Source organism: Ranitomeya imitator, chromosome 3, assembly GCF_032444005.1.
Source record: "Ranitomeya imitator isolate aRanImi1 chromosome 3, aRanImi1.pri, whole genome shotgun sequence".
NCBI lineage: Eukaryota > Metazoa > Chordata > Amphibia > Anura > Dendrobatidae > Ranitomeya > Ranitomeya imitator.
This window is the reverse complement of record NC_091284.1, coordinates 215,171,888-215,187,366: the sequence shown is the minus strand read 5'-3', so window position 1 is coordinate 215,187,366 and position 15,479 is coordinate 215,171,888. Positions and strand designations below refer to the sequence as shown.

Genomic DNA, 15,479 nt, shown 5'->3' with positions numbered 1-15,479 from the left:
CGCGGCTGGGCAATATACTACGTGGCTGGGCAATATACTACGTGACTGGCCAATATACTACGTGGCTGGGCAATATACTACGTGGCTGGGCAATATACTACGTGACTGGGCAATATACTACGTGACTGGGCAATATACTACGCGACTGGGCAATATACTACGCGACTGGGCAATATACTACGCGACTGGGCAATATACTACGTGGCTTTGTGCTGTATACTCTGTCGCTGTGCAATATACTATGTGGCTGGGCAATATACTGCGTGACTGGCCAATATACTACGTGGCTGGGCAATATACTACGTGGCTGGGCAATATACTACGTGACTGGGCAATATACTGCGTGACTGGCCAATATACTACGTGGCTGGGCAATATACTACGTGGCTGGGCAATATACTACGTGACTGGGCAATATACTACGTGACTGGGCAATATACTACGTGACTGGGCAATATATTACGTGGCTGGGCAATATACTATGTGGCTGGGCAATATACTACGTGACTGGGCAATATACTACGTGGCTGGGCAATATACTACGTGGCTGGGCAATATACTACGTGGCTGGGCAATATACTACGTGGCTGGGCAATATACTACGTGGCTGGGCAATATACTACGTGGCTGGGCAATATACTACGTGGCTGGGCAATATACTACGTGGCTGGGCAATATACTACGTGGCTGGGCAATATACTACGTCGCTGGGCAATATACTACGTGGCTGGGCAATATACTACGTGGCTGGGCAATATACTACGTGGCTGGGCAATATACTACGTGACTGGGCAATATACTACGTCGCTGGGCAATATACTACGTGGCTGGGCAATATACTACGTGACTGGGCAATATACTACGTGACTGGGCAATATACTACGTGACTGGGCAATATATTACGTGGCTGGGCAATATACTATGTGGCTGGGAAATATACTACGTGACTGGGCAATATACTACGTGGCTGGGCAATATACTATGTGGCTGGGCAATATACTACGTGACTGGGCAATATACTACGTGGCTGGGCAATATACTATGTGGCTGGGCAATATACTACGTGACTGGGCAATATACTACGTCGCTGGGCAATATACTACGTGGCTGGGCAATATACTATGTGGCTCTGTGCTGTATACTCCGTCGCTGTGCAATATACTATGTGGCTCTGTGCTGTATACTCCGTCGCTGTGCAATATACTACGTGGCTGGGCAATGTACTACGTGGCCTGGCTATATACTACGTGGACATGCATATTCTAGAATACCTGATGCGTTAGAATCGGGCCACCATCTAGAATTATATATTCTCATATATGTAGATATAATATATGTGGAAACTGACTAGTCGCTGTGGCCACATGTGATATAACAGATGGGCCGGTTCAGGTTAGTAGATACTGTATCTATTGTTATTTATGTGACATTTATACCGGAAATTTTTACACATTGTAAAATAAAAATTGGTTAAATAATTAAAAAATCGAGAATATGATACATCTGTCACATTGGGCACATAGTGGAAAGCTCACCCAGCCGACTGCGCTCATGGGGCCCTTCAAGCAGTTTGGCATCAAAACTTAACGTTTTGTACAAATGTATAAACTGTATTTGCTCTCCCCGATCATCACCCTGGTGGGTGTTATTGTGCTACATGAAGTAGACCCCACTATCGGCCTGACAGAAGGGGCTTGTCTTCCCTGTATGTGTGTGCACGTGACACAATCAGCACAGGAGGCGCTGCATACCCCTAACAGGCCACTAGAGGGCACAGTATCAAACAATATTATCATGATGATACAACGAAATTGATAAAGCGCAGCAGACATGGTTCTCACATAAGCGTCGGCTCCACCGTGGTATAAACCCCCAGAGTATAACCTCATAGTGAATCAACTGGAAGTTGCCAGGACAAAACATGGCCGCCGGAATACACAACGTAATCGTAGCCATGTAAATGACATCGGGGAGATGCCGCCAATCAGAGCGCGTGTTTGTGACTTCCGGTGACTGGAGGCGGAAGTTGCTGGGACAGTGGAGCGCCGGCCGGGCAGGTCTGACAGGTGAGTGTTGGTGAGCGGCAGCAGCGCTCTGTGTGACGGTGTGCCGTCCTCCGGGCTCGGGGGCAGTGATGCCGGACTGCTCGTGGCTATTGATCGTCCTGTGCTGCCATCAGAGCTCTGCCTACAGGTGAGGCACTGGTGGGAGGCTGCCGCCTGCACAGTAGCTGGCTCTACTTCCTTAAAGGGGTTGTCCACCTTTTAAAGACCATTATTGTACTTGAATTAATGTTTAAGGGGCTAATATTATTTTTTTTTTTTACAATTGGGTTTCATTAAAGAGCTGCACCTTTTGCCTTCTATGGCCCCTGCATTGTCTATTGCTGGCTGCAGAATGGGTCAACTGTGAATCTGTCAGCGAGCTCATTCTGGCAGTCCAGTGGGAGAGTATCCAGCAGCATTTATTGGATGTGGCTCCTCCATCAGCCTTTTGGTGGTCTTCATTGGGATCAGTGGGCTTGGTAATGGAGATGGGGCCCAGTCATATGCAGGATTAGCCGCTGCTCCTTGGCCCCCCAGCTGGGCCTGGTCTGTCCTGTACCCGGGGGTCTGTGGTTAGTGTCCTCCAGCGTCTGTAGGTGGTTTTCTCATGCACATGTTGTCTCCTGGTGGCCAATAGGCGTATTCCTGTATATAATTAGACGCTCCATCACAGGCCGCTCCGTGGTGCTCCAGTCACCGGATTCCCAGCCAGTCACTTGCCTCAGCAGTCAGGTGACTACAGACCAGGACCACATGGCTTCCAGTCCTGGCAAAGACCACCCGGAGCGGCCTGCACCCACTGGGGATTAAGGCATTTGTTCCCTTATGACGTAATCTGCCTGTATCCCCTGTAATGGATGGTGTTATAGTCTTCAGTGGACTTTCATGTCACAGGCTTTGGCTGCTTGTGGACCCTGGAGAATGCAGTGATTGACAGGTCTGTGCAGTGTTTCCACAGAACATGCAGCTATGTCCACAGTCAGCAAAGTAACTGGAATAGTATTTTCTCCATCGAGTATAAGTCTGAGGCTTTCCAGAGCTAATCCCTGACGTACATAGCAAAGCATCCGCTGCTTATATACTGTGTAAAATATATACATAATCAGTGGCTTGCAAAAGTATGCACCCCCCCTTGGCGTATTACCTATTTTGTTACATTACATCCTGTGATTAAATGTTTTTGTAATCTGACTTTGTGTGTGATGCGTCAGCACTTAATAGTTTTAAGTTGGTGAAGTGAGAAAAATATAGGCATACATTAACTAAAAATTGGCATGTGCATATGTATTCACCCCTTTTGTTATAAAGTCCCTAAAAATTTCTGGTGCAAGCAATTACCTTCATAAGTCACATGCACATGCTTTGGAGGGGCCCAGTCAAAACTCAGACCTTAATCCGATTGAGAACCTGTGGTCAGACTTGAAGATTGCTGTTGACTAGAGGAACCATCTAACTTGAAGGAGCAGTTTTGCCTGTAGGAATGGGCAAAAATCCCAGTGGCAAAATGTGGAAAGCTCATAGAGACTTATACAAAGGGGCTGTAATTGCTGCAAAATGAGGCTCTACACAGTACTGACTTTAAGGGGGTGAATAGTTCTGCACACTGAAGTTTTCAGTTATTTTGTCCTTTTTGTTGTTTGCTTCACAATAAAAAGAAAACCAAATGTCCACAGTTGTAGGCATGTTCTTTACATGAACTGGTGCAAACCCTCAACAAAAAAGTGAAAATTCTAGGTTGTGAGGTAGCAAAACACGAAAATACCGTAAGCCACTGGATGTATGCACAATATATACGTTTCTTTGAGGTTTGGAAGAACTCTGCTTAGAAGAACCCATGGCTGCTGTTTATTGGCACAAGTTTAGAGGAGGCCGAGTTTTATAAATCTGGGAAATTTTCATCACCTGGCCTTTCCTAACGAAGATGGTGAACAAGCCATTGCAGGCTGATTAAAGGGAACCTGTCACCCCCGTTTTTTGAGATTGAGATATAAATACTGTTAAATAGGGCCTGCGCTGTGCGTTACTATAGTGTATGTAGTGTACCCTGATTCCCCATGTATGCCGAGAAATACATTACCAAAGTCGGCGTTTTCGCCTGTCAATCAGGCTGGTCTGGTCAGGTGGGCGTGTTCACAGCGTTCTTTTCTTCCCCAGGTTTCCGTTGGTGGCGTAGTGGTGTGCGCATGTCCAAGGTCCGGATTCCCTGTGCCCACGTGAAGACACAGCGCGCGATCTGCGCTGTCATTCCTTTCATCGGTGCGGGCGGCCATCTTCCTGGGGCCGCGCGTGCGCAGATGTAGTGCTCTGCTGCACGGGGCTTCAGGAAAATGGCCGCGGGATGCCGCGCGTGCGCAGAAGAGATCGCGGCGGCCATTTTCCCAAAGCCAAGTTTGCATCTCGGCTTTGGGAAAATGGCCGCCGCGATCTCTTCTGCGCACGCGCGGCATCCCGCGGCCATTTTCCTGAAGCCCCGTGCAGCAGAGCACTACATCTGCGCACGCGCGGCCCCAGGAAGATGGCCGCCCGCACCGATGAAAGGAATGACAGCGCAGATCGCGCGCTGTGTCTTCACGTGGGCACAGGGAATCCGGACCTTGGACATGCGCACACCACTACGCCACCAACGGAAACCTGGGGAAGAAAAGAACGCTGTGAACACGCCCACCTGACCAGACCAGCCTGATTGACAGGCGAAAACGCCGACTTTGGTAATGTATTTCTCGGCATACATGGGGAATCAGGGTACACTACATACACCATAGTAACGCACAGCGCAGGCCCTATTTAACAGTATTTATATCTCAATCTCAAAAAACGGGGTGACAGGTTCCCTTTAAGGTCTGAAACCTTGGTCAAAGTTATCTAACAATGTTTTTAACCATACATGCAAATAGTTACACCAAATAAAGCCATGGGAATCGGACTGCTGGCTATGGACATGCCTGTGTGTTCTGTTGGAAATGGAGGTGTGTGAGATATGTATATATGTGTAAATATTATATTCCACAGAGATTTATTTCTAATACTTTTCAGTTGCAGCCATGGCGTGCACCATCGACAAGATCTTACAGGATGCCAAGACTCTGTTGGAGAGACTTAAGGATCATGACAACGCTGCAGAATCCCTAATTGAACAGTCCAGCTCGCTACATAAGCATGTTGAGGCCATGAAGGAGGTTGGAACGACTCTGCCAGAAAAGGTAGGTACTGTGTTTCCAAAGAATATTCCAGTTGGTAGCGTTTATCAGCGGGATTATCAGCGGGTCTCACTGTTGGGTCTGATGGAGATCACTAGTGTGGGGGATCCTAGTCCCTCTAATGTATTGAATATAAAGTACATTTTGGCTATTTCTTTTCCTAACTATTCCCCTACTTGTTTTTCAGTACCAAGAAGACTTGGCAGAAATAAAAGACACATCAAAATGCAAACCTCATGTGCTATTATGTCAGGAAAACACTCAGATTAGAGACCTACAGCAAGAAAATAAAGGTGAATATGAGCTGAGGCGTAGAGGCGGCCTGAGGCGTAGAGGCGGCCTGGAGACGGCTGAGGCCTAGATATGAGCTGAGGCCTGGAGACGGCTGAGGCCTCTATACCAAAAACCTCAGAAAAAGGGACAATGTGCTTTTTATTACCTGCTAAGATAATAAAATCTTTGGGGTGCACACACAGACTGTTATAGAAAGCTTCACTACAGGTAAATCGACCTGTTACAGTGACCGATTTTACTAGGATATCTGGTTAGACCAATTCTCTTCATGCTGCCACTAGAATCCATCTTCTGATCAGTCACTGGGGCCACTAGAGCCGGCGTTTGTCCTTTTCTGGATACTTCATAGCAAGAATGATTGTTTCAGTGTTAGCATTTTATTTTTAGGAAATCTGTTTTCCCATGGAATTGGTGGTATGTTAGTCAAGTGTTGGTCTGATCTTCTTGATCTGCCACCCACACTCTAGAATAGGGGTCTCCCGTTCTCACTGTTACATTTGGCCACTAGCAGGACTGGGATGGGAGATGACTGGGGAGTCTGTGGGACCTAGTCACATCACCAGCTATATGTTACATTCTATACATAATGTATTTTCATCTTTTTCAGAGCTCTGGTTGTCTTTGGAGGAACATCAGTATGCACTAGAACTGATAATGAGCAAATACAGGAGGCAGATGCTACAGCTAATAGCAAATAAAAAGCCTGTCCCGACAGAGCCAGTGCTGGGAGCTCATGAGACCTACTCCTCTGTAAGTCCTACATATCCTCATGTTGTATTATTATTTAAACTGAATCTGTCAGCAGGTTTTCGTTTTCGTTAAGAGACCTGAGAGCAGCATGGTGTAGTGGCAGAGACTCTGATTCCAGTGATGTGTCACTTGATGGTCTGTATGCTGTCATTTTCATATAATCACTGTATTCTCTGCTCCTCCTATTTAGTAGTACCCTGTATAAAGCAGCTCACACACTGTACATTGATAGACAGCTGCTAAGTGGGGGTGGGGTTACACCCAGCAGTTGACTAGGAGGCATAAGACACCTAGTCCTGTAGTGATAATCTCCTGCTGATAAAAGCATTGATATTGAAACAGCAATATACCGCCTAATAAGGGACACATCGCTGGAAACAGGGTCTCAGACCCTAAATTATACTCCTCTCCAAAGATTTCATGGAAAAAACCTGTCAACAAATTCCCTTTAAACTGTAAAATTGAAAGTGCTAAACGGCTGCCTGTCCAGATAAAAACTTTAGAAATATGCTTGAAGGGAATCTGTCAGCACATGTGAGCGATCCAACCTATTAATATGGGCATACAGGTTATAGACTGCTGAGGACAGTGATCCCTGTATGTCTCATTCCAGATGCCTTGTTGTGAACTCTTCAGAGAGGAAGAGGACTTGAACTCTATAGCGCCACCTGTTGGAAGCAGCGATTCTACAACTCACTATCGACTCTCGTACTAGTCTTACAATATGACTTGGGATAAAAGCCAAATCAGAATCTCAATTTGCAGACAGTGTTTTGGCTTATTGTCTTTTGTCAGTGCAAAGTATGAGACTTGGCATAAATCATCTTTTATCACTTTATATAAATGACCTTTTCCAGGCAATGGGGTGTACTCTACCATCTTTCTCCTCCCACATCGTCACTGTGCCCCTGTGACGTCAGGTACACATCTGGAAATCCCACACCTGCACCTTCTGACTGCCGTCACCCTTCCTCACAGATCCGCCCTTCTGTGGCTTCACTTTTGTTCTGCACAGGTCCCGGAGAGTCAAACTTCCGCTCCCAGTTTTCACCGGCGTGCAGAAAAGGTGCACCCCTGGCTTTCTTCCTCCCGCCCTGCATAGTAAGCATGTCGTTCCCACCATTCCTGCTCACCTGAGAACCCCGGAAGTGGAAGCTCTTGTGATTCTATGGTGCCTGCGCAGAACAAAAGTGCCTATAGAAGGGCGGAACAGTGAGGAGGAGTGAGGGCAGTCGACAGGTGCGGGATTTCCGGCTGCGCACATGACATCCAGGGACACAGTGACGATGTGGGAGGAGAAAGATAGTATTCCACGTTCAGGAAACGCTGCGTGTTTGACGCTGCATAGAGACACAGCGTCAAACACGCAGCGTCCAGATGTTACAGCATAGTGGAGGGGATTTCATGAAATCCCATCTCCACTATGCATGGTAACACGCACCCGGCGGCCCTGCGATTCCAGACATGTGGCGCGTCTTTTAAGATCGCAGCTGGTCCGTTTACCTTGCGGCGACGCTGCACCGCCGCAAGGTAAAACACAGGGCCCTATGTGTGGTCTGCGATGATTCCGGATGTGTGCACTGAACACATCCGCCATCATCGCGTCCCAGAAAGGGGGCGGAGCTTTGGGCGGAGCGAGTTTTCCGCTCCGTCCAAAGCGCCGGCCATCCTGAATGTGGAAACGTACCCTAATGAAGTGAGGGGGTAACATTATCTTCCGGGCAGAGCCTGGACACGGCCACGGTCTAGGAACCTCCTAGACATCTATAGTTGATAAGTACCCCTCTCACATTTATTCGCAGTATTAACTATGTATATTTATTACTTGTATGTTTAACTAAACCAAATGTTTGTTGCTCCAAGTGTGGTGGTTAAGTTCCCTGGAAGTTTGTAAACCTGGGCATCCGCAGGGTTTTCTAGGGTTAGCCACCGTGGAGGGGGGGTGCCATATCCACTGACAAATTGGGTGCCAACCTCTGCTGCTAGGCAGGGAACAGCGGAGGTTCAGTCTAGAGAGAGGGGTAATTCAATCTTGTTATTTTTATTAATATCTTTATCATGTAAGGCACTATATTCCCTTTTCCTGGTCTGTAATATAGACAGACATATATAGATGCACTGCCTGTTTTTCTGATCTATACTATGGGCACTATTTTTCCATGTTTTTGAAAGTGTATCAGTGGGCACTTACCAATAGGGCACAATAGGAGAACAGGATCAGCCACTGTTGAGCGAGGGCGCCATTCTCGTGGTGGTGTAAATAGGGTGCCAACCTCCGCAGACAGACAGGCATACAGACCAGGGTTTATTTATAGGGTTTTTCTTTGTGTGGTGTTTGTATTTGTTGTATGTCCAGTTTTTAAAGGTTATATTTTATTAATATTTTTTCTTGGGTTTTTTTCTCGTGCGCATTCTATGTAATACCCCTTTACATGTAGACTTTATTACAGGAAAGGAGCACATCCCAGTTTTGGCACATCACTGGTTACGCGCTGGATGGGGGGCCGGGAGACCGGCTCAGTGATGTAACCTAAGCCATATCCCTTCTCTCACGGCTCATGAAGAGTATATTTATAAGTTTTGTTAATGACTTTTCTAATACTCTTTTTGTAATTTAAACCTCCATTTGAAGAGTCACGCCTTTTTTTACTTTTCTGCTGGCATAGCTTATATGAGCGCTTGCTGTTCGCGGGGTGAGTGGCAGTTTTTGTTGGTGCCACCTTGAGGTACATAGGGCTCCATGATCACTTACTATTCCATTTTTTTTTGAGGGTACGAGAGAGGGAGTGAGATTGCAAAGCAATGAACAATGCTAATTTTGTACTTTCTTTAACGTACAATTTTTACATAACATTATACATATATTTGTGAACTTTTTTTAAGCTTTTTATGTTTTTTTGTGCCATAAATTGCATTAAAGGTTTAACCCCATGTAAATAAGTTTTTATGTGTCTATCGCACGGTTAATGTAATGGTTCTGTGTTACAGTGAACATATATAGCTGCAGTTTCACAGTTGACCGTTATTTCTTACACCCATCATTATTAGGCACGCTCGTCCAGCTTCATGTTCATCTCACTAAGGAAAAGGGAATAAACTGCTGATGGATAAGTTTCTTGCACAAAGCATCAAGCATGCTCGATCTTTCTTTCCCTGACATCTGCCATTGTAGGAGAGTATATCTGCCCCATACACATTAAATTGCCATCTGATCTCGCCAAAATTACCGGGATTAGCCATGTTTTCCCTAGGATGTTTGGGTACCTTTTGGTAATTTTATTATCTTTGTAACATAGTAATTTTTTTTTATTATTTATTTTGTGTTAAAGGGAATCTCTAATCAAGTTTCTGCTACCCATCTGAGAGCAGCACAATGTAGGGGCAGATACCCTTAATCCAACAATGTGTCACTTACTGGCTGTCATTTTGTATCCCTGCAGATGTACGAGTTCTCTGAACGCTGCGTCTCTGTATAACCCTGCTCTCACCACGGATTGGCAGCTTTCTGTGGACACTGTGCATAGGCAGAAAGCTGCCAATCGGTGCTAGGGGCGGGGTTATACAGAGCTCATGACTATGGATGACTACCTGGCAGCAGGTTTACTCGTCCTTTAGTGATAATCTTCTGCTGATAAAGCCGTGATTTTATCAAAAGTACAGCAAGCAGCCTGACAAGTAACACATTGCTGGAATCAGAGTTTCTGTTTCTAAATTATGCTGATTTTTAGATTAGGGGTAAAAAAAACCTAGTGACAGATTTCCTTTAAGTGTTTTATAAAATTGATTAAAAAATGTCCCGGAGTTCTATGGCATATACAGTCCAAAATGGATTGCACAGGCACATATCTGTTTTATACTTTGTGTCCACTGTTTTTACGTGATTTAATCCTGAATCCGGTCTATTTTATTCCTAATGTACACTAAACCTATAAACAACAAGCACCATATTTTTGTATGAAGAAAGTAGTTGCTCGGCGTGTGCTATGTCATTACGGGATGTTTTCTCTAAATTTCAGGCTCATGTAGTGTAAAATGTAGCTGTTGATCAAGCCTTAAGATCAGCCATGACATCAGCATGTGGCGATATAATGTCCGTTGGAGATTTCCGCTGTTGTGGGTGAAATCTGCAGCAAAAATCCGCAACATGCGGCATTCTGCAGCCCTAAATAATTGTGCCGTACCTGGAATCAGCTGCATGTTTCGCAGTATTTTATTGAACTTTTGCACAAATTATTATTTTATTTTTTTTAATCTAAATGAATAAATGCAAAATGCTGCTAATACAGATATGTGAGGTTGTGTTTAATTGTGAACTATCTTCTACTTTTGTTAAAGGAAATAGAAAGTTATATTGACAGAATCTGTTCCATGGGGGAAGTGATGAAAAAAGCCATTCAAGTAGATGAGGAGCATGCCTATAATATTCAGGAGAGACTCGCCCAATTAGAGGTAAGACCTGATCGGCGCTGAGGACCCAACTAAATGACGTGCAAAGAAATGCAGACCACTGAAGTCTGTATTCATGGGACACAGCCATATTAGAGCACGTGTACTGTTATGTGTAATGAAATAACCAGTTTGTGTTGTATTCACAATTTACAGGTAAAGTGAGTAACGTCATTGATTGTTTAGGGGTGAGTTATATACAGTCACCCTTGAAATTGTTCCAGAAAATTAAATATTTCTCCCAGAAAATTATTGCAATTACATATGTTTATTTGCTTTGTGTGTATTGGAACAACACAGGAAAAAAGCAAATTAGACATCATTTCACGCAAAACCCCGAAAATGGGCTAGACAAAATTGTTGGCACCCTCAACATTTGGTTGCACAAGCTTTCGAATAAATAACTGCAATTATTCACTTTCTGTAATCATCAATTCTTACATCTCTCTACTGGAATTTTGGACCACTCGTCTCTTCTGTGTCTCTCATATTCGGAGGGCGCCTACTCCCAACAGCAATTTTAAGATCTCTCCACAGGGGATCAGTGGTATTTAGATCCGTACTCTTTGCTGCCACTTCAAAACTCTACAGTGCTTTGTTTCCATCAATTTCTGGGTGCATCTTGAAGTATGTTTGGGGTCATTGTACTGCTGGAAGACCCATGATCTAGAATGCAAACCCAGCTTTCTGACACTGAGCACTACATTGTGACCCCAAATCCTTTTGGTAATCTTCAGATTTCATGATGTCTTGCACACAGTCAAGGCATTCAGTTCCACAGGCAGCAAAACAACCCCAAAACATCTTTGAACCTCCACTATATTTGACTTTACGTGCTTTTTTCTTTTCTTTGTAGGCTTCATTCCGTTTTCAGTAAACAATAGAATGATGTGCTTTACCAAAAAGCTCTTCTTTCTTGGTCTCTTTTCTGTCCAGAAGACTTTCCCAGAAGGATTTTGGCTTACTTACATTTTGGCAAACTGCGGTCTAGCGTTTTTATGTCTGTGTCAGCAGTGCGGTCCTTCTGGAACTCCTGCCATACCGTTTCATTTCATTCAAATGTCGACAGATAGTTCGCACTGAAACTGATGCACCCTGAGCCTGGAGGACAGCTTGAATTTCTTTGGAACTTGATTGGGGCTGCTTATCCACCATCCAAACTATCCTGTGTTGTAACCTTTTATGAATATTTCTCCGCTGTCCACGTCCAGGGAAACTAGCTACAGTGCCTTGAGTTGTTGTCAACTTTTTGATTATGTGGTGCACTGTCGACAAAGGAACATCAAGATCTCTAGAGGTGAACTTGTAACGTTGAGATTGAGCAAAATTGTTGAAGAATATCAACAAACATGCTTAGTGTGGCACACACAACGCAAAGATTGACTCAACTTCTCCCCTTTTTTATCTGGTTTCAGGTGTGATTTTCATATTGCCCATACATGTTACTTGCCACAGGCGAGCTTTTACAAGCATCACATGCTTGAAACAAAGTTGTTTACCCACAATTTTGGAAAGGTGTCCACAATTGCCTGGTCCATTTTGGGAGTTTTACATGAAATCATGTCCAACTTGCCTATTTTTTTTCTCTTTTTTTGTGTTGTTCCAATACACACAAAGAAAAAAAAATGTGTATAACAAAACATGTGTAATTGCAATAATTTTATGGGAGAAATACTTAATTTTCTGAAACAATTTCAAGGGTGCCAACACTTTCAGCTATGACTGTAAGGCAGCATGTGAATAGTCAAATCTTGATATTGATGTGTTCTTAGCAGGAAAAATGGGCAAGTGTAAGGATCTAATTAATGGCGAGACTGGGTCATAGTATATCTAGTACACCAGTGGTTAGTATCTATCAAGATGTTTTTCTTATATGCAAGTGAGCTGTTCAGGACTATGGGCTGGACACAGATCTACATGACAGTCTGTCTCCATACCTTATTTTAAAATGAAAGGGGGAGTTACCAGTGTGAGGCATGTAACTAACACAGAACAGTAGAACTGAACTTTGTCTCATAACATACACGTTAGCAGATCCATCTCTCGTAGCTCTGTTGTATTGCAGTAATATTACAATCTTGACTATCTGTGAGATGGGAGCTGAAGATAAGAGGAACCTGCAGATATGTTAGTTATAACCACACACAGCTTTGCAGTGAGATCAGGAAAGCAGAGAGTGGCCATTACACATCACACTGGTAAAGCTCCCTTTTATTTATAATAATCTCTGAAGGCAGATTCTTAGGAGGGTTGATGGTACTGACAGATTCCCTTTTAAAGGGAATCTGTCACCCCATTTTAGGCCTATAAGCTAAGCCCACCGCCATTAGGGGCTTATCTACAGCATTCTATAATTCTGTAGATAAGCCCCCGATGTATCCTGAAAGATAAGAAAAACAAGTTAGATTTTACTCACCCAGGGGTGGTCCCGGTCCGGTCCGATGGGCGTCACGGTCCGAGTCCAGCGACTCCCAACTTCATGCCATGACGTCCTCTTCCTTGCTTCCTGTCGCGGCTCCGGCGCAGGCGTACTTTGTCTGCCCTGTTGAGGGCAGCGTAAAGTACTGCAGTGCTCAGGCGCCGGGCCTCTCTGACCTTTGCCTGCACACTGCAGTATTTTGCTCTGCCCTCAACAGGACAAAGTACGCCTGCGCCGGAGCCGCGACAGGAAGCAAAGAAGAGGATGCCATCGAAAGAAGATGGGAGGCCCCGGACCGCAACGCCCATCGGACCAGAACCGGGACCTCCCTGGAGGAGTATAATCTAACTGGTTTATCTTATCTTTCAGGTTACATCGGAGGCTTATCTACAGCATTATAGAATGCTCTAGATAAGCCCCTGATGGCGGTGGCCTTAGCTTATAGGCCTAAAATGGGGTGACAGATTCCCTTTAAAAGGGAATCTGTCAGTACCATCCACCCTCCTAAGAATCTGCCTTCAGAGCTTATTTCAAATAAAAATAAATGTTTGGCCACTTCAAAGGTGTATTGAGCGCTTATACTTTGAGCAGTCATTCTTTGCTGACCGTCCCTGTAAAAGATCTGCCTTTAACATTGTGGTGTCAGATGCCAAGGACCTTTTCAGAGATTTTATCCATGCCTTGAGTGGTGAGAAATGTTTTGGCGACACTCTGGGAGCCTACACAATTTATGGGTGATGTTGATAGTCCATTCATGTTGTTTGACACTTCTATATGTCATGCAGTGGGTCGGGGTATGTGGGACAGGCTCCGGATCTGCTCCACACAGGACCCTTCTCGGCTGTGTAAAAATGACAGTATCTTTAAACCTTTACATATAAATATAATGTAATTTTGTGTACATGTATTATATGCACTAGGGGTTATGATATGGTTTGTATAATACTGTTGATTTTTTTTTTTTCTTTTTTTTTTTTTTTTTTTAATATTGTCAGCTGGAGAACAAGGAGCTTCGAGCGGTTCTTTCGGTGAGCAAGGAGTCTCTACATTCTGGTAAAAATGAAGAATGGAGCTCACCAGAGAAATGACAGTGATCTCTTCCAGATTGTAAGACGGTCATCTAAATGTTTGGCTGGACCTTCCGAAGTGATGCAAGAAGGCTGTCCCAGATCCTACACATATATATAAGCTTGCACCAGTAAGACTGGGCCACTGCCTTGAAAGGGAATGTTTTGTACTGACGAGTGGGAGAAGATGAAGAAGTTGCTTGTTTATGTGAACTCCAGAAAGTGACTTCCGGCGTACGTCTTGGACTTAGAGCACGGTGACAATGACAAGAATATAGGTTTTATTTAAATATATGCAGAAAGAGAGAAGTCTAGCTATAAATAAAAGATACTACGAATTGTTTGTTTTTACTGTCAGTCCATAACCACATTTCTTCCTCATTGACCATACTTCTAATATTGCTGCTTACTTTGGCCCCTGATCATCATTTCCATTTTTCTTTTTTCTGTATTTTGGTATTTATTGCTGTTTTTTTGTGCCACATTCTTCAAAATGGCACCTGCTGTTTATGAATTTTGTGCAAAGACAATAATGGTTTATTTTTGTTTTGAAGTTTTATTTTTAGCACAGTTTTTAACTCGCACATTTCACTAACTAATGCAAAGATTGTGCTGAAATATCCGGCATGTATAAAATCATTCCAGACGGGGCTAGAGTACATTTGTGTTAAAGCTTGCAAAGAATTAGGTGAAAATATCTGGAAATCCCAAACTCTTCATTCAGTGACAAACATAGAAAAACAAGGAAACACATGAAATAGACTGTAAAAACTGAAAGCTGAATACTGATCAAACGTAAAAAAGCCACAAAACCAGGCTCAAATACAATAATAAATTGCTTTGTGCCCCCCGATTTATCAAGCCTGGTGATTTTCTCGCTGGTCTTGACGAGAGAGCGTGGTGGAGTCGAGAAGAACTATTCTTGAAGGCTTCCATGTCCCATTCCAGAAATTTTACTCCAGTCCCTGACTGGAGTTAGACTTGTGGTGTAGGTCTTCATGAACTAGACGAGCTATGGCGTCACACCGTGAGCTTTGCTCATTTTGGCGGAGCTGGAAAAAACTGGTGTAAAAATGAAAAAGGTCACTGAATGTTTGGGCAACTCCATGCAGTTTAATAATTTTTTTTTAAGCAATTTACACCGTAATTCTGGCAAAATTGCCTTGATGGGTCAGGGCCTAAGTATTTTAGTTTTGTGTTACATTATGTACTGGTTTTTATGCTTGGTCTATATACAGACGGATCAGCTTCCAGCCTATTG

The 15,479-nt window shown here is 44.0% G+C and overlaps 1 protein-coding gene across 2 annotated transcripts; it reads left to right on the top strand.

The window, feature by feature from the left end:
• The first annotated feature begins 2,007 nt into the window (after nucleotides 1-2,007).
• On the top strand, nucleotides 2,008-14,556 carry SIKE1 (suppressor of IKBKE 1). Of its 2 annotated transcripts, none has more exons than XM_069756131.1 (6): nucleotides 2,008-2,066; nucleotides 5,079-5,245; nucleotides 5,430-5,535; nucleotides 6,144-6,286; nucleotides 10,622-10,735; nucleotides 14,147-14,556. In XM_069756131.1, the coding sequence occupies exons 2-6, from the start codon at nucleotides 5,087-5,089 to the stop codon at nucleotides 14,237-14,239; spliced, it is 615 nt and encodes a 204-aa protein (XP_069612232.1). In that variant the 5' UTR covers nucleotides 2,008-2,066; nucleotides 5,079-5,086; the 3' UTR covers nucleotides 14,240-14,556. The 2 variants fall into 2 exon arrangements, with proteins under 2 accessions (XP_069612232.1, XP_069612231.1); XM_069756130.1 differs by having other exon boundaries at nucleotides 2,029-2,193.
• Nucleotides 14,557-15,479: the final 923 nt, after the last annotated feature.